The following is a 20,017-nucleotide window of genomic DNA, read 5'->3' on the forward strand; positions in this document are numbered from 1 at the left end:
GCCGTGGGCGTCGTGGGTGGACGCGCCCCCCCCCCCCCCCCCGGCCGGCGCGAGGCTCCGGGTGCTCCGCGTCGGTCCCCGGGGCCGGGTGAGAGGCCTCGCGTCGTGCTGCCGCCGGAGGACGCGGGCTCCCGCCGGTCGGGGCGCGGTTGTCAGCCCGCGAGCCGCTGGGCTCGAGCCCGGACGAGCTTCCTGCGCGTCCCGGGCCCTCGGCGGCTCCGTGGCCGGCGCTCACGGCCGCACGGGCAGCTGGACCCGCTCCTCAGGTTCTGACTGAAGTCCATACTTATTTTATTATTTTATTTTACTTTAGGATTTTATTCATTTATTCCTGAGAGGCACGGAGGGAGGCCGAGACGCCGGCGCCCCGCGGGGAGCCCGTCGACCCCGTGACCCGGGTCACGCCCTGGGCCGCAGGCGGCGCTCACCGCCGGGCCCCCGGCACCCTTGAACTTTTTTTTTTTTTAATTTTTAAAAAAGATTTTATTTATTTATTTATTCTTGAGAGACACGGAGAAGCAGGCTCCTCACAGGGAGCCCGACGTGGGCCTCGACCCCGTGACCCGGGTCACGCCCTGGGCCGCAGGCGGCGCTCACCGCTGAGCCCCCGGCACCCTTGAACTTTTTTTTTTTTTAATTTTTAAAAAAGATTTTATTTATTCGTTTTTGTTTTTGTTTTAATTTTTATTTATTTATGATAGTCACACAGAGAGAGAGAGAGGCAGAGACGCAGGCAGAGGGAGAAGCAGGCTCCATGCAGGGAGCCCGACGCGGGCCTCGACCCCGTGACCCGGGTCACGCCCTGGGCCGCAGGCGGCGCTCACCGCTCAGCCCCCGGCACCCTTGAACTTTTTTTTTTTTTAATTTTTAAAAAAGATTTTATTCATTTATTTATTCTTGAGAGACACGGAGACGCAGGCAGAGGGAGAAGCAGGCTCCTCACAGGGAGCCCGACGTGGGCCTCGATCCGGGACCGGGTCACGGCCTGGGCCGCTGGCGGTGCTCACCGCTGGGCCCCCGGCACCCTCGAACTTTTTTTTTTTTTAATTTTTAAAAAAGATTTTATTCATTTATTTATTTATTCTTGAGAGACACGGAGACGCAGGCAGAGGGAGAAGCAGGCTCCATGCGGGGAGCCCGACGTGGGACTGGATCCGGGACCGGGTCACGGCCTGGGCCGCAGGCAGACGCCCCCCGCCGCCCCCGCCGCCCCCGCCGCGCGTGACTGGAAGGATGAACCGGGCTTGGTCCGAAAGCCGAGAAAAGATGTGTCGGGGTGAGCGGCCGTGGGGTCCGCAGCTCGTGCCGCCTCGGCCCGCAGGTGGTCGAGGGCACGGGTCGCCGTGGTCCTGGAGGCGGCGGGGAGCAGCTGCGAAGGGTGCAGCGGGGCCCCGGCCTGACGGCGCTGGCGCCTCGGGGAGACCCGCTGCTGCCGCCGTTTAGAGGGCGTTTAGAGGGCGGCTGGAAGGGCCCGTGAGGAGGACTCCCGGGTTCATGAACCAGGGTATTCGGGAGACAGAGTTGCTTTTGCTTTATTTGAAACCCGGTAATATCAGTACTTGTGGGTCGTGCACTCTGTGGTGGCACTTGGGTGGGGATTTTTGCATTATTTGCTTTAAGGCTCCTGGCACTATAGCAAGTAGAGGTGTCATCAACCTCGTGTCACATATGAAGAAATGGAAGGAGAAAGAGGGTAAGGATGCTTCCGAAGCTTCCAGGTCTGGACTTAAGTCTGGGTCTGGGGCACCTGGGCGGCTCGGGATCCGGGATCGAGTCCCGCATCAGGCCCCCCACAGCGAGCCTGCTTCTCCCTCTGCCTGTGTCTGTGTGTGTATGTCTGTCTGTCATGAATGAATGAATGAATGAATGAATAAATAAATAAATAAATAAATAAATAAATAAATAAATAAAATCGAGGGGGGGGGGGATCCCTGGGTGGCTCAGCGGTTGAGCGCCTGCCTTTGGCCCAGGATTTGATCCTGGAGACCCAGGATCGAGTCCCGCATCAGGCTCCCTGCGTGGAGCCTGCTTCTCCCTCTGCCTGTGTCTCTGCCTCTCTCGCTCTCTCTCTGTGTGACTATCATAAATAAATAAAAATTAAAACAAAACCAAAAACGAATAAATAAATAAAATCTTAAAAAAAATACAAATCTCTGTTAGGTTCGAAAATAGTGTTCTCTTTTCCACACTTCACGTTCTCCAGAAGCAGAACAGGTGTTTGGAGAAAGATGGCCATCTTTGGCTTGAAGACGCCTATGTGGAGTTCAGGTGGACTTGCCAATAAGTCATCTGAAAGTAGGCCTATTGCTCAAGAAAGTGGTTTGTACAGGAGACCGAGATTTGAGAGTCATTGGCATATGGGTAGTAATGAACACCATGGGAACCCCTTAACCTAAAGTTCAATGATGGGCATTATGGGAAGGGAGAAAGATCAGTGAAACTCTTATGCAGATTTTTGTATATTTGTAAGTAGATTCATTATTTTTCCCCCATAGGGAGAGGGTGCATAGCTTCAGATTGTTAAAGGAGTTCGTGGCTCCGTTAGTCCAGGGCATACTAGTGTAGAGTGTAAAAGTAAAAGGGCATACTAGTGTAGAGTGCATTCAGGATACCAGGAAACACTAATTAGAGGGGTAACAGAAGAAAACCTAGCAACAAGACTGGCAGGTTTCAGAAAGGAGAAGAAAATCAGGAGTGCTAGATGTCAGGAATGATGGCCGTTGCTCATATTATTAGGTGCTACAGAAAGATCTTAGCGAGGTTCATTTTATTTGATAAATCCAGTGGCCGTGACTGCCAGAGGAATTTCAGTGGAGCAGGGTACGGGGGGTGGAATTTTGATAAGTAGATACTCCGAGGGTGAAACAAACTTCCCGAGGACAGAGGCTTCATCTGCTTGTTCACTGCATCCCCAGCACTTTACTATATTCCTGCCACAGAGCCGGGGGGCGGTGGGGGTGGGGGGACCAGTACATGTTTGCTGAGTAGATGCCGAAGTGTGGATCGTTAATAACCAGCTGCCGGTAGCCGCTGCTGCTTTCCAGGCTGCGTAGCTCCTGGCATCTAGCTACCCAACACCTGGGCTGGGAGAGGAGTAGGGTCTGTACTGCGTGAGGGGAGACACTGACCCTCGGGCCCAAACTGCCTGCTGCCATACAACTACCTGCAGTGGTGACTATGGGATCAAACCCGGGATTTGTCTGGCTCCGAAACCCCTATGCCTTCCACAACAATACAGCGCGGAAGACGAAGGGGTGAGTAGCTGTCTCTCCGCTTACTTCGGTTCACTCCTGCCTGCTTCTCCCTTTCACTCTCTCTCAGATTGTGCTGCTGCTTCAGATAAGCCAGGACCTCGGCAAAACTGTAGAAATGGATCCGTTCACCAGATTACGAGACTATTCAGAGGCCAGCCAGTATATCACATCCTTGGGGGTTTTCTTTCTCATCTCACGCATTCAGCTGCGTGCATTGATGTTTTTTGGTAAATATATGCCTTCCTTTTGATTCTAGAACACGCTGATTCTGAGTAACAAAAAGACGCATACTAATGCAACCGAAGGAACGAAGGAACATCTAGTAATGGCTAAGTGCTCAGTTTGGAAAGACTGTTGCATCGTAGCTAATCCTTTCTGTAAAGGTAGTAGGATTATAAAACCAAAAGACAAGATGGACTATTTTCTGCTCAACCAAGCATATCTAAAGCACAGTAGAAGTTTGAAGACAATATTTTATTATTTTAATAAACTCTGCGTGGAACTATTACCTGGTTGCAAGAAAACAACATGCAAAATGATAATAGAAACGTAAGAAGGGTGTGGATGAAAGTAAAAATCTGTGAACACTTGGTTTTTATTATTGGACTCAGTCACAGAACTTGACTATTATCACAACTTTTAAGTTCCTTATGACAGTGATGCAATATCTTTTTAGTATTTGATACATTAAGATAGGCATATATATATATATATATATAGCCATTATATATATATATATATAGCCATTTCTAGAAAACTCAAACTTTTCCTGGAAACACCGTATGTGTTCTAGCCATCTATTGCCATGTGGCAACACATGAATATTGTAGAGGGTGAATGTTGGGTGTCTCTAGGGTGTAATGGAAGAGAAGCCTTCTATTTAATATTTTGATTTTCAGTTTTTTTTTAAAGATTTTATTTATTTATGAGAGACAGAGAGAGAGAGAGAGGCAGAGACACGGTCAGAGGGAGAAGCAGGCTCCATGCAGGGAGCCCGACTTGGGACTCGATCCTGGGTCTCCAGGATCACACCCTGGGCTGCAGGCAGCACTAAACCGCGGCGCCACCGGGGCTGCCCTTATTTTCAGTTTGAACGTGATTCATACAATCAGTGGACTTTACTTGTGATATTAGAAATAACAATTACCTATCTGCTCATCTCTCTGCCTCCTTCTCATTACAATGGAGACCATGATTTTATCTACTTTTTTTTTTTTGAAATATAAGTTATTTATTAATCAATCCACTTACAAAGCAGGTGGCTTAATGCAAGCTTATTGACATCTTCACATATGATCCATGGGAACATGTCTTCCACATACAGACAGTGACGTTACTGACTGATGCATTTGCAATCTGGGGCATATTAAGCATATTTAGACAAAATTAGGCTATCCTGTATATGAAAGTATCTTGATAAAAATATGGAACGCTTCACGAATTTGCGTGTCATCCTTGCGCAGGGGCCATGCTAATCTTCTCTGTATCGTTCCAATTTTAGTATATGTGCTGCCGAAGCGAGCACTTATCTACTTTTTTAACAAAGATTTTATTTATTTTTTAGAGAGGGAGAGAGCGAGCTAGGGAGTGCATACGAGCTGGGGGAGGAGCAGAGGGAGAGGGACAAGCAGACTGTGCTGAGTGTGGAACCCGATGTGGGGCTTGATCTCAGGACCCTGAGCTGAGATCAAGAGTCAGACACTTAATTGATGGAGCCTCCCAGGTGCCCCAGATATTATCTACTTTATAGATATATTTAGAAGATTATATGAGATAATCCATGTAAAGGATTTAGCATGGTACACAGTACTTAGTGTGTAATAAATGTCATCTGAGATCATCTTTATTTTCATTATCAGCATTATTGTCATCATTGAACTCCTCTGAACTTCATACTTGTAGCTCTGGTTTCCATATATTTGCACAGTGCTTGTTGGGGCGATACAATAATGTTCTCTTACGTGAGATTGACCGGGAGGAAGAAAGGGATGGTAGCAGTGGGGCTTGCATCATGTACATTACTCCAGTTGTAGATAATCAGAATCTATGAAGGGTTTAGGAGGCTGCATTTTCAGAAATTCTTCAGGAAATTTTTATAAGAACTAGAATTTGAGGAACCTAAATTGAAAATAACTTTATCTACCGTAAATTGAAAGGCTCTGCATTAGCAGCTGGAGACAAAAACTCATTTCACAACCCATCCCTTACTAATGCAGCACACCACCACAAAAAAATAAATATTTTTTAATTTTTTTATGAATAAAAGATAGGGCAGCCCGGGTGGCTCAGCAGTTTAGCGCCTGCCTTCAGCCCAGGGCCTGATCCTGGGATCCCCGGATCGAGTCCCACGTCGGGCTCCCTGCATGGAGCCTGCTCCTCCCTCTGCCTGTGTCTCTGCCTCTCTCTCTCTGTCTCTCAATAATAAATAAATAAAATCTAAAAAAAAAAAAAGAAGCTTTAAAAATCAGTAAATGAAAGCGAAACTGTCAGGGAAACATGTAATACATACTTTGAACACCAGGTGTCACTACTCCACAATTTAAACACAAACCTGAGCCATAACAGCAAAAGGGATTACAAGAACATTTTCTAAATTTCAAATATAAAGATCTAGGGAAAGTGAACTCTGAATTAAACAAATTTGGATTTTATCAAAAGTCTCGAGGACATCGAAATGGCTTACAAAGGGTAGTAGTTGGGTGCGTGTGAATAAACCTACCTTAGAAGAATGATGTCTCACTGTACTTGGGGAAATATAGGGAATGTTCTGTGCTTTAAAAAATCAAACTGGACTCTATTGTCTGAAAGTATGTAAGACGGCTCAGTGACTCAGAATATCGTCATTTTCCTGGCCTTATGTCAATTAAAAGTCCTTGTGGGGTCCACACGAACATTTTATCTGTGGACGTTGTACCATACTGGGAGATTTGGATTCAAGTTCTTTTTCCTACAGTTTCATGTGGATCACCATGACAAATCCTTAATATCTGTGAGCCTTGAGACAGGCATAAAAATATCCACATAACGGTTGTCATTAGGAGAATCCAGATAACAAATATGAAATATTGAAGTTTTAAATAAATGCAGAGTATTATTTGAATGCTTACAATGTCGGGCCCTTGTTTTGATACTGGTCTCTGGACCCCACCAAGACACCATTTTCATAAAAGTGACTCCATTTCTGCTAGGAGCCTAGTCATTTTCTCCAACAAGGTCTTTTATTCCATTTCAAGTAGAGTTGCCTGATAAAATACACGACACTCAGGTGAATTTGAGTTTCAGATAAACAATGAGTAATTTTTTTAGTGTAAGTATGCCCTAAATTTTACATGGCAATCCGGCACATCTAACTCCAAAGCAAACTGAGAAAGCTGTCCCATTTTCATATGTCTACACTCATCTAATTGCTCACATCTTCTATTTTGCCTGGTACAGAAGAGGCCTGACTCAGACAGTAATGCTTTGAGAGAATTTATTGCCATCTAATAGCTTGTATCTTTGGAATTTTGTCACACTTCCTGTCTAGAAATGGCTTGCTTGGGCTTATACTCTAAAGATTGCTTGGAAGGAGATGGGGTCTCTGAAGTAATTAATCCTTGGAATTATTTTTGTCATATTCTGTTGAGTTTTGATTATTCATTAACATCTCTTTCTCGGGGATCCCTGGGTGGGTCAGCGGTTTAGCACCTGCCTTTGGCCCGGGGCGTGACCCTGGAGACCGGGGATCAAGGCCCACGTTGGGCTCCCTGCGTGGAGCCTGCTTCTCCCTCTGCCTGTGTCTCTGCCTCTCTCTCTCTCTCTGTGTCTCTCATAAATAAATAAATAAAATCTTAAAAAAAATCTCTTTCTCTTTCCCACTGTGTGGTTGCAGGAGTAGAAGGAGGGAAAGGGTGAATCTACAAAATGAACCAATTGTAAAGCCAATCAAATGCTGGTGTTATGAACAATTTGGGTGCATTTCTGATACAGCCCTCTCTTCCCAGTTATATCTCATGCGGCAAAGAATGCTTTCAAAGTGTATGCACTCTGTAGACGGGATCCATACTCCAATAATAGAAGATCGTGAGAAGGAAAAGTGGGGAGTCAGATGTATGCTGAGGGTCAAGAGTCATCCTGGGGTGTCTGGGTGGCTCAGTTGGTTAAGCACCTGACTCTGGATTTTTGGCTCAGGTCATGATCTCAGGTCAAGCCCGGCGTGGGGCTCCGCACTGGACAGGGAGACTGCTTGGGATTTTTCCTCTCCCTCTGCCTGCCCCCCTCCTCTAAAAAAGAAAGAGAGAGAGAAAAGGAAAAAGTCATCCCGGGGAGCAGTTTACAGAGTTTGCAGTTTCAAAGCACTTGAGGGCAATCCACAGAATGGGATTTTAACTCTCATAAAATAAATTCATTATTACATTTTCACCGGTATGCCCTGGAGTAGAATGAGGAATCACACTAGGAATCCTGACGTGAACAGCTAGGTCTACCTGGAAGCCCTTGGAAGGGCTTTGCAGAAAAAATGTCACTTTTTGGGCTCAGCTAGTGTTAGCATGCACTTGCCTGTGGACGTTAGGTGGCGATATAGGACAACGCGACGACTTGAGGATTTGCGGTGGGTGTGCTGCATTAGTAGGGGATGAGTTGTGAAATGGGTTTTTGTTTCCTGCTGTTAATGCAGAGCCTTTCAATTTATGGTAGAATGTTCTTTCGGCTGTGATCTTATGAAACTTCAACAGGGACAGGAACCATGTCAGATCCACTTCTGGGCATTGCCTTTCTCCCCCTTCCCTTCCAGGACTGATTACCTCACACTCCTGCAAAGCACTTAATTAGTCTCATCAGGCATTCAAACTTGATACCTATGTTCCAATATAGATACAGAGATGATGAAGCTGCTTAATTGGTATTTGGGGCCATTAGAGGGAGCCAGGAGAGCAGCCCTGCGCTGAGGTGCTGTGAGCCACAAGCGAGGGTAGGACTGTATTCCTGGGCTGTGTGTTCCTGTCACTAAGAACACTTGCCAGTCTGCTGATGGATTGCGGTGGGAATATCCCTTGGACCCCCTGAAGACCCAGTGCCCTGTCATTTGAGCACAGCAGCCACTTTACCAGCCCACAGGAGTATCAGTGATTGTATTACTCTAAGCTTCCTCTTACATGGTTTGATGATGTTTGGTGGCATCAGTGATGCATGTTAATTGCTTAAAGAAGCTTTTGTCTTTTAAAAATCAATAAAATCTTGGATTAGGTATATTTCTTCTCTATTTTAATTTTTATTGATATTTCTGAGTTCCCAGGGAAATGACATGCATAGCAAATGATCACTGAAACATTTTTCTCTATTGCTTTGGGAGATCTCTGCACTCCCTCTTGTGTTTATGCCCTTTCTCTTGCCTGAATAAAACAGAATAGTTTAGTTAGAATTTAGGGGAGAAATTTATCAAGCCTACATTTTCAACAAAAATCTGGGATTCAACCTAATTTTTATGCCCCAACTTTTATTGCTCCACCTGCTTTGCATGTTCAGCTTTATCTTTAGCCATCTTCTGGCATCACCTACATTTAGCTAAGCAGGCTGTTGATTCCCACCTGAATTTTCCTCATCAACAGCTGGTATTGCCCCTCTTCTCTCTCTCTCTTTATATGTATGATTAGTCTTTCAGTATTCAAATCCAATGCCTCTCCTTCATGAAGCTCTGGATAACACACTAATCTTCCGTTTTCCTGGACTCGTATATAATATTATTCAGGTTCGCTCATAATTACCACCTAGTCTCAGTTGCTTTCTAATTTGTTTGCACACACACACACACACACACACACACACACAACTAACTAGACTCTGAGCTTTTTGAGAGCGAGGACTGTGGCTCCGTGACATCTACCAGTAGGGTGCATGTTGTATATACATATTCAGTAGATCTTCTGCCTGGGTCTATGATCCCAGAGCCGAAAACACAGTAAGTATTCGATAAATGCTTGTTGAAGCAGCTGAAACGTGGGTGTAAGCTACTCTGTTGAAGTACTAGATCTCTAGTAGATCTAATATCAGATTGCGACACCTAGTGTAAATCTTGGTAGACGTCAGGAGAGACCTTCCAAGAGATAGCTTAGGCCTTATGTCTTCCATGACAAATTCCCAAGGCCAGTGCAATCCTCTTTTCTCCTCCTTGTCCTGATTTCTCCTCCTGAGTCTCAGTTACTAAATTATATCTACCATTACCGTATCTACATTGGGCGAGTGCCTAAGGTACATTTCTGTAGACTGGAGTAAATAATGGTATCTACCTATTATGGTTGTGATGATTAAAATATTTAATATATAAAAAGTACTTAGAACCTTTTCTGGCATATAATAGGTGATGGATTCTCATTAAAGTTATTGTTGTTGTTGATTCAAGTATAAGATTGTTCATTTTTCTCTGTGCGTAGAGCCTGCCCTATCAACTAGATTATAAACTCTTCAGGGGCAGGAATCATCTTTTGATATTTTAGGATTTATAATGTTTCTTCTTCATTCCAAGTGTTGGTCATTTGTGTCTTTTTTTCCTGATCAATCTGACTAGAGATTTATCGATTTCGTTGATTTTTCTCTTAGTAATAGGTTTTGTGTTTTTCATGCCATTGATTTTTGCTCTTTATTATTTTCTTCTCCCTGCTTGCTTTTGGTTTAATTTTCCATTCTTTTTCTAATTTCTTAAGGTAGAAGCTTAGTAATTGAGTTGAGACCTTTCTTTTTTTCTAATAGAAGCATTTGCTGTAATTTTCCCTCTAATCTCTGCTTTAGCTTATGTTCCAGAAATTTTGACAATTTGTGTTTTTATTTTTATTCAATTCAAAATATTTTATATTTTTCCTTGTTATTTCTTTTTTATTGATGAGTTATTTAGAAATGTGTTGTTTAATTTTCAAGTATTTGGGAGTTTCCCAAATATCCCTTGTCGATTTTTATTTTAACCCTTTTGCAGACATGAAATAAATATACTTTATAAGATTTCATTTCTCCTAAATTTATTGAGAAATTTTATGGACTTGAATATGATCTCATTTGGTAAATATTCAATACGTGCTTGGAGAATTTGTGTATTCTGCTGTTGTGTATAGTATTTTTAAATGTTTTTTTAGGTGAGGGTAATTGATAACCTTGTTCAAATTTTCTATGTCCTTTAGACTTTCTGACTACATATTCTATTAATTACTGAAAGAGAGGTGTCAATCTTCAAATATAACTAAGATTTGTCTGTATCTCCTTTCAGTTCTGTCAGTTTTACGTTTTGCATTTGAAAGTTCTGTTAGTAGCTACATACACATGTAGGATTGTTTTGTCTTGTTGATGAATTAACACTTTTCTTATTATGAAACATTCTTCTTTAGTCATACAATATGATTTCATGATATTTCTTGTCCTGAAGTATACTTTTTAAAAAATTAATATTGGCACTCAAATTTTCTTTTGATTAGGGCATGTATTTTTCTGTCCTTTTAAAATACCTGTGCCTTTATATTTAAAGAGTATTTTTTGTCTTTTTGGGGGGGTTCAATACAACAACCTTTGACTTTTAATGGAAATGTTTAGACTATGTATATTTAATGTCATTATACAGATGATTGGATTTAAATCTACCCATCTCATTTTGTTTTCTTTTTTTAAAATTTTTTTTAATCTTTTATTTATTTATGATAGTCACAGAGAGAGAGAGAGAGAGAGAGAGAGAGAGAGATTGAGGCAGAGACGCAGGCAGAGGGAGAAGCAGGCTCCATGCACCGGGAGCCTGACGTGGGATTCGATCCCGGGTCTCCAGGATCACGACCTGGGCCAAAGGCAGGCGCCAAAGCACTGCGCCACCCAGGGATCCCTCATTGTTTTCTATTTGCCTCATGTGTTTGTGTTTTTTTTCCTGTTCTTCTTTCTTTTATGGAGATTGATTGAATATTTTTTTAATAATTCCATTTTATTTCCATTGTTGCATTTCACCTTCTTGTTTTGCTTTTTATTATTTTCTCTTGGGTTGATAATATGTAACTTAATTTATCATAGTCTAACTTCAAATAATATTGTCACTTTTTAAAAAAATATTTGTCTATTTATTTGGGAGAGAGAGGTGTGTGTACAAGTGGAAGGGAGGGACAAAGGGAGAGGGAGAGAATCTCAAGCAGTCTCTCTGTTGGGCACAGAGCCTGACATGAGGCTTGATCTCAGGACCCTGAGATTATGATCTGAGCCAAAACCTGAGCCACCAAGGTGCCCCAATATGGTACCTTTTCATATATGGTATTAGAACTTTACAGCAGTGTACTTCCATCTCTTTACCCTTTGTGGTGTTATTGTCATATATTTAACTTCTGCGTGCACTATAAACTGAAAACCACATTATTACCATTTTTGCTTTAAACAATCAATTATATTTTGAAGATAGTTTAAAAAATGAGAAAATTGTCTTTTGTATTCCTCCACATAGGTATTGTTTCTGCCTTTCTTCCATCCTCTGTGAAAGTTTAGCTTTCACTGTGGTGTTATTTTTGTTCTGCATAAGAAAATTTCTTTAACATTGTTGGAGTGTAGTTCTATTGATAATGAATCATCTTAATTTTATTCATCTGGAAATGCATATTTATTCACCATTCTTGAAAGATATTTTCCCTTTGTAAAGAACAGTAGGTAGACATTCTCATTTTTTTCTTTCAGTACATTTGCTTGCATAGGTTCTGATGAAGAGTCTGTGGTCATTCTTCTCTTTATTGCTCTCTATATAATATGTCACAATGTATCTTACTTTTCTGAATGATTTTAGGATTTTTCTTTTCATTCTTAGTTTTCAGCAATTTGATTATGTTGTACCTTGACACGCAGTATCCTTCTGAGAATTCTACTTGATGTTTCCTATATTTCTTTCCCCATCCTGGATTATGGGAAAACAAACTATTCCTAGCCTCATGAGAGCCACGGGGTTTTTCTGACTACTTTTTGTGGTCCCCCCACCCCCCGGCCTTGGGACATTACTTGTGCGCATGCACAGATAAGTATCCAAAGTGTCAAACGGACCTACCGTAGATCTCTGGAGTTCTTTCTTTATGCAGCTTTTTCCTCTGTGGTACTATATTCCATGAGTTCTACCTTTCTTAGCTTATCTGAAATTTTTTTTTGTATATTTTTTTATTGCAGTTCGATTTGCCAACATATAGTATAACACCCGGTGCTCATCCCGACAAGTGCCCCCCCTCAGTGCACCCAATCCCCCCACTCACCTCCCCTTCCACTACCCCTTGTTCATTTCCCAGAGTTAGGAGTCTCTCATGTTCTGTCTCCCTCTCTGATATTTCCCACTCATTTTCTCTCCTTTCTCCTTTAATCCCTTTCACTATTTTTTATATTCCCCAAATGAATAAGACCATATAATGTTTGTCCTTCTCTGATTGACTTACTTCACTCAGCATAATACCCTCCTGCACTGTTGGTGGGAATGTGGACTGGTGCAGCCACTCTGGAAAACTGTGGAGGGTCCTCAAAGAGTTAAAAATAGAGCTACCCTAGGACCCAGCAATTGCACTACTGGGTATTTACCCCAAAGGCACAGATGCAGTGAAAGACCGAGACACCTGCACCCCAATGTTCATAGCAGCAATGTCCACAATAGCCAAACTGTGGAAGGAGCCTCGGTGTCCATCGTCAGATGGATAAAGAAGATGTGGTCTATATATACTATGGAATATTACTCAGCCATTAGACACGATGAATACCCACCATTTGCTTCAACGTGGATAGAACTGGAGGGTATGGTGCTGAGTTTATCTGAATTCTGATCTCTGCTCCTTCAGCTCGGTGACTGCTTGTCTCTTGCCTTGAAACTGTCTCCAGGAAGTAAGCTGGTGAATGTTGAGATCACATTGTCATTTTTCTCTTCTCACAGAGAACATAATCTTATAATGCTTCTACTCTAATGTTGTTAAGTCATTGTTCCCTGTATTTTTTAATAATTTTCCAGTGGTTTATAACACAGAGGGTGGTAGTGGTGGTACTAAATCTGTCCTTTTTACTCCATTTTGGCAGAAATGTCTGGATACACTGATGGAGTTTGAAGGTCATTCTTAGTTCTTGATGTATTGCTGCTAACGACCAGATGAACACCGCAGAGTATATGATAGAGGAGAATAGCCAGTATATTAATGATAAGACCCACTTAGGTATATGTAGTCTAGTAGTTCATCTAAGCAATGATAAATAAAAGAATCACAGAGCTCTCTGAATTAGAAAGTTCTTTGAACTGTACATCGACTGTAGTGGAAAAATATCATGAAATGTAGAGTCCTTTTCCCCTACAATCTCCACAAGGTCTTAGAATTTGAGAATATTGCTTTCCTTATTTTGTCTGGAGTAATTGAAGTCCAAAGAGGTCATTACCTTTCTCTCTGGCAGACAATTGGCAGGAAAAGCCAAAGTAGAACTAATATGCCAACTACCTTAATAGTTTGTGTATTGGTATAGGTAAGTGAAAAGCAGCTTTAATCTTCTGACTTCAAATTAGAAGATTATATGTGTAACTTCCTACTGGATAAACACCTTATTACCTTTCAATTCACTTTGTTTAAAAACCGCTTTTCTTTGAATTTTGCTTTGGTATATTGCTTTAACTTTGGCATAAATCCCTAAAGATTCAGTGCAAAATTTAGTATCTAAGTCTCCCTTAAAAAGAGCACAGCATTTTTATGAACATAGTAATACCATTCAGAAATGATATAAATGTACACACATGAATATATGTATATAGCTGCAGACTCTTTAAAGGATTATAATTTTAACATTTTCTTTTTATTAGTCTTTTAAAGTGCCTTGAATTTTCAGATAAAATTACTCTCTATTATTGTGCACTTAGAGATATTTTTCTAGGTAATAATATGTAAATGCTTCTTCAGAGTTTTGCTATGGCTTTCTAATGTTATGTGGAATAATACATTGGGAGGATTTTTCTGTTTTGTGGCAGTTTTAACTATCTTTAAAAAATAGTTTAAATCCCCAGTTATAATATCTTAGTGTTAAATAATTTTTTAAATGTTCTGCAAAATCACCTTAGAATTATCAGAAAAATTTTCTTATATTGGCCCATTGCAAATTTTAACCATAATTCTTAATAAATTTCTCTTTGATATGAATTTATAATTCTAATTATAATGAATCTGCTTTTCTAAGGAACCATTAAAAACAAATAGTCCAATTACAGGTTTATTTTAAAAATGAATGAATAAGGAAAGCTTTTTAGCCCCTTAAGAAGCTATTGCTCTTTTTACAGAATGTCAAGAAAGCAATCAGTCTTCCTTTGATTAGGCTTATGCCGCCTTTTTCCTTCACATGTCTGGAGTCTTTTCACTTGCTAGGGAAAAATTAGAAAGCTCTGGGGGCAGTGAGAGATAACAGCTAAAGATTTCTGAAGGATTTGGTGATAAAGAAACAGGAATGACTCAGATAGCCATTGCACTAAGAATTTCAGTGTGTGGGCTATGCTCCTACAGTCGTACCATGAGCTGGTCCTGATGATTAGGTGTTAGATCTAGATTTTATATAGGTAAGAATGAAGATGCTAGTGTGTTTAACAAAAGCAGATACTCATGAACAGAAATAGTGAGATTTTCAGTAGCTTTCATACTGACCTGTTTGTCTTTATTTTACTTGACCATCCACCAGAAAACATGGATAGATGATACAAAGTTTTAATTGTGTTAAAGATTATGTTTTCTTGTATGTTATATTGAGAATAATTTTTCTGTGAGGACAATGTCATAAGCTGAGTTGCAAAAAGTAGTTCAAAGTCTTAACATATACTTTTAAGATCCTTCACTCTAGAACTATGTCTGAGGAAAGTTTTACATAAAATTAAGGTCAAACATTTTCAGATTGCCTGACAATATATAATCCCTCTGTAAATAAGCACTTAAATAACTGATTTACTATAAACTGTTTTCTTTAGCATCTCTTTTATGTTCAACATTGTGGTGTAGGTATAGGGATACAGACAGTTAGCATGTATGTCTCCCTATCAATGGGCTAGATCCCATTTACAAGATCAATGAAAAGAGACATTCAAATGGAAAATATTTTTAGCACTATGTTTAGTCCTACTCTGGAGGATGTTGATAATGCTTTTCCAACCACCTGCCTTGACTATGCTCAGTCCACTTCTGGTCCCACCTACCACCAGTATCCTAGGGTCCTGGGATCGAGCCCGTATCAAGTTCCCTGCTCAGTGGAGAGCCTGCTTCTCCCTCTCCCTCTGCTGCTTCCCCTGATTGTGCTCTCTTGCTCACTCTCTCTATCAAATAAATAAATAAAATCTTAAAAAACAAAATAATCACAATGATTGAGATATTTTCAACCCCAACACTGAAATAAGAGAACAATGGAAGTAAATGTCTTCAAAATTTTGAGAGGAAATTATCTGCAATCTAGAATTCTATATGCAGTAAAAGTGACAAAATGTAAAGGCAGACACTTAACCAACTGAGTCACGTAGGCACCCTGTGATTCTTTCTTTCTTTTTTTTTTTTAAAGATTGTATTTATTCATGAGAGAGAGAGAGAGAGAGAGAGGCAGAGACACAGGCAGAGGGAGAAGCAGGCTCCATGCAGGGAGCCCGATGTGGGACTCAATCCCGGGACTCGCCCTGGGCCAAAGGCCGGCGTTTAACTTCTGAGCCACCCAGGGATCCCCGCCCCGTGATTCTTGAAACTTTATGTGAAATTCTTTTCTCCTTCCTTTCTGGACCCTTATTGGATTGTTGTTTTTTTCTTCCCCCAACCGTGCTCTAAAATTTCACTGTGATGACATTTGTTGTGTGGCTTAATTTCCTTTGTATTCACTGGGCTCTTTCAATCTGGAAACTCATGTCCGTTAACTTTGGAAAATTTTCTTGAATTCTTTCTTTGATAACTTTCTTCCCTCCACCTCCCTTTGTTCTCAATGAATACCTAACATTCAAATGTCTGATTTCTTGTGTTCTTCTCATTTCATTATTTTTCTTTTGTATTTCCATTATTTAACTTTTTGTCCTGTTTTTGAAATATGTCCTCAGTTTTTCTTCCAACCTTTATTAAGCTTTCCTATGGGTATGGCAATGAATAATTATTTAGACTAAGAAAATAAAATTTTGAAAGCTGACAAATACTATAAGGATATTATTTTCTTGCCATATTCTGCAATAATATTTGCTATTAGTTTGAAGTAATGGACTGCATTAATAAAGATCACAGAGAAGTATATTATTTTTTATTGGCATTGCTTATCAAATCCAGCGGTCACTTTATTTATTTTAAAGATCTTATTTATTGGGATAGATATAGAGCACGAGCAGGGGGAGGGGCAGCTGAAGAAGGAGAGGGACAACTGCTCACCAGCTCCCTGGTGAGCTCGGAGCCTGACAATGCAGGGCTAGATCCCAGGACACGGAGACTGTGACCTGAGCCAGAGTCAGATGCTTAACTGACAGAGCCACCCAGGTACCCCTAGCAATTATTTTATTATCTTCTTACTCGGTTGCTTAGCAGCATTTGACATGGTTGGCCATTCCCTAATTCTTGAAACACTTATTTTCTTCTCTCAGTCTCAGTGACACCATGCTTCTATTTCACTGGTTGATCTTGCTCAGTATTTTTTGCAGTTGAATACCTAGGGTATTTGATTTTTCTATACCAGCTTTATTGAGTTATAATCCATATACCATGAAGTTCATCCTTACAAACTATGTAATTCAGTATTTATTGTTATACACAAAGTTGTACAATATCCCTGTCTCATTTTAGAACATTTTACTCAACTCCAATACCAACTACATACCTATTAGCAATCATTCCCCATTATTCCTCCTCTTCCAACCCATAGCAACTACTAATCTACTTTTTATCTTTATGGATTTGCTTATTCTGAACACTTCAAACATAATAATATAATTTGGAATCTCACAAATATGTGAAAATTAAACAACACATTCCTGAACCACCAACAGGTCAAATAATAAATCAAAAGGAAAATTAGAAAATAATCTAGAGATAAATGGCAATAGAACATACTAAAGCCAAAGGATGTAACAAAAGCAGTACTATGGGAAACTATTAGTGATAAGACTACATTAAACAAAAAGAAAGATCTCAAACAACTTACTCTTGCATATCAAGGAAGTAGAAAAAGAAGAACAAATTAATCCCAAACTTAGAAGAAGGAAGGGAATGATAAAGATTCAAGCAGAAATAAATGAAATTGAGAATAGAAAGTAGAAATAGAAAAATTTAATGAAAATAGAAATTATTTTTTTGAAAAGATATACAAAATTGATAGACTTTGGCTAGACTATGAAAAAAAGACTCAAATAAAGTCAGACATAAAAAGCAGGCATTACAACTGTTGCCACATAAATCAAAAGAGATTGTTATGAACAATTATACACCAACAGATTGGATAACCAAGAAGAAATGGATACATTCCTAGAAAAAAAGTGGGTATTTTCCTAGAAACATACAACCTACCAAAGTTGAATCAGTAGTCAAAAACCTTCCAGCAAAGAAAAGTGCAGGACCTGGAGGCATCACTAGTGAATTCTACCAAACAGTCAAGAAGAATTAACATCAATCCTCAAAGTAATAAAAAATTAAAGAGGAAACAATGCTCCTAAATTCATTTTATGAGATCAGCATTACTCTAACAGCAAAACCAGGTAAAGATATCACAGGAAAATTATAGGCCAATATAAATGCAAAAATCATCAACAAAATACTACCAAAATGAATCAACAAATTACAATGGTTACACACCATGATCAAATGGAATTTATTCCTAGGTAGCAAGGATGTTTCAACATACAAAAACTGATTAATGTGATATACCATGTTAACAGAATAAAGAATAAAAATTACATAATTATCTCAATGGATGCAGAAAATGTGTTTGACCAAATTCAACACACATTCATGATAAAAACTCTCAACAAACTAGGAATAAAAGGAAATTACCTAAACCTAATAAAGGCCATATATAAAAATTTCTCAGCTAACATCATAATAGTGAAAAACCAAGTTTTCCCTTTAAGTCCAGGAACAAGGCAAGGTTGCCCACTCTTACCACTTGTAATCAACGTAGTACTGGAAGTCCTAGCCAGAGAAATTAGACAAAAATAAAAGTCATCCAAGTTAGGTTAACCTTGTTTGCAAGTGGCACAGTTATACAGAGAAAACTCCAAAGACTCCATTAGAAAAAATTGTTAACTTATAAAGGAATTCAATAAAATTTTGGGATACAAGATCAACATGCAAGAATCAGTTATATTTTCATTCACTAACAACAAAATATTTGAAAAGGAAATTAGGAAAACAATCCCTTTACAATAAGAAAAAAAATAAAAGAAAATACATAGGAATAAATTTAATCAGGGAGTGTGAAGACTTATACACTGAGAACTAAAAAAAAAAATGATGAATGAAATTGAAATAGTAAAAAACATGGAAAGCACTCTATATTCATGGATTAGACGATTTAATATTATTAAAATATCCATACTATACAAAGTGATCTGCAGATTTATTGCAATCCCTATAAAATTATATAGTATTTTTTTACAGATATATAAAAAATATTAAAACTTCTTATGGAATCATGTAGCACTCTGAATAATCAAATCAAACTTGAGAAAGAATGACAAAGCTGCAGACATTATACTTCTTGCCTTTGTAATATTACAAAAAGTTATACTAATTAAGACAGTATAAGGGCACCTGGGTGGCTCAGTTAGTTGGTTAAGCATCTGCAACTTGGACTCCTGGTTTCAGCTCAGGTTGTGATCTCAGGGTCATGAGATGGAGCCTTGAGTCAGGCTCCTTGCTCGGTGTGGAGTCTGCTTGAGATTCTCTGTTTCCCTCTCCCTCTGCCCCTCCTCCTACTTGCCCTTTTTTTCTCTAACAAATAAATAAACCTTAAAAATAAAACAACAGTATAGTACTAACATAAAGACATGTAGACCAATGAAGCAGAATAGAGAGTCTAGAAGTAAATCCATGTATGTATCATTAACTAATTTTCAACAAGAATGTCAAGAATACATAGTGATGAAAGGATGGTCTCTTCAACAAATGATGTTGAGAAAAACAGAATATTCATGTGTGAAAGAATGAAATTGAACTCTTACACCATACACAATGTCAACTCAAAATGAATTAGAGACTTAAAAGTAGGACCTGAAACTGTAAAACTCCTAGAAGAATATATAGGGGAAAGGTTCATGACATTGGTCTTGGCAATGATTTTTTGGATATGATACCAAAAACACAGGCATCAAAAGCAGAATAGACAAGTTGAACACAAAAAACTAAAAAACTTCTGCACAGCAAAGGAAACAACAGAGTGAAAAGGCAACTTAAAGAATAGGAGAAAATATTTGCAAACCATATATCAGATAAGGAGTTAATTTCTAAAATATGTAAGGCACACCTACAACTGAATAGCAAAAAATCCCCTAGTAACCTGATTTAAAAATGTCCTAAAGACTTGAATAGACATTTCTCCAAAGAAGAAATACAAATGGCTAACAAGTATATGAAAAGATGCTCAATACTACTAATCATCAGGAAAATGCAGATCAAAATCACGAGACATCACCTCACACACATTAGGATGGCTGTTAAAACTCAAGTATTAGTGAGGCTATAGAGAAATTAGAACCCTTTACATTATTGATGGGAATGCAGAATGGTGCATTTGCTAAGGAAAACAATATAGAAGTTCCTTTAAAAAATTGAAATTAGAAATATTAT

The 20,017-nt window shown here is 39.6% G+C and overlaps 1 protein-coding gene and 1 non-coding gene across 15 annotated transcripts in view; one reads left to right on the plus strand and one right to left on the minus strand.

Moving 5' to 3' along the window:
• The first annotated feature begins 89 nt into the window (after positions 1-89).
• Positions 90-20,017, plus strand: part of LOC144291848 (uncharacterized) — a 141,439-nt gene continuing 121,511 nt past the window's right edge. For 6 of the 14 annotated variants that reach the window (XM_077861680.1, XM_077861681.1, XM_077861683.1 and 3 more), the window contains exon 1: positions 97-3,254. In XM_077861680.1, coding sequence (XP_077717806.1) covers positions 3,178-3,254 — 77 coding nt within the window. In that variant the 5' untranslated portion in view covers positions 97-3,177. Of the gene's footprint in view, positions 3,255-20,017 lie in introns of all 14 variants that reach the window. The other 8 variants (XR_013359417.1, XR_013359419.1, XR_013359422.1 and 5 more) reach the window with 4 other exon arrangements.
• LOC144292021 (U6 spliceosomal RNA) lies at positions 4,673-4,779 on the minus strand. Its single transcript, XR_013359559.1, has one exon. It is a non-coding gene; the product is annotated as a U6 spliceosomal RNA (small nuclear RNA).

Source organism: Canis aureus, chromosome 20 (genome assembly GCF_053574225.1).
Source record: "Canis aureus isolate CA01 chromosome 20, VMU_Caureus_v.1.0, whole genome shotgun sequence".
Classification (NCBI taxonomy): domain Eukaryota; kingdom Metazoa; phylum Chordata; class Mammalia; order Carnivora; family Canidae; genus Canis; species Canis aureus.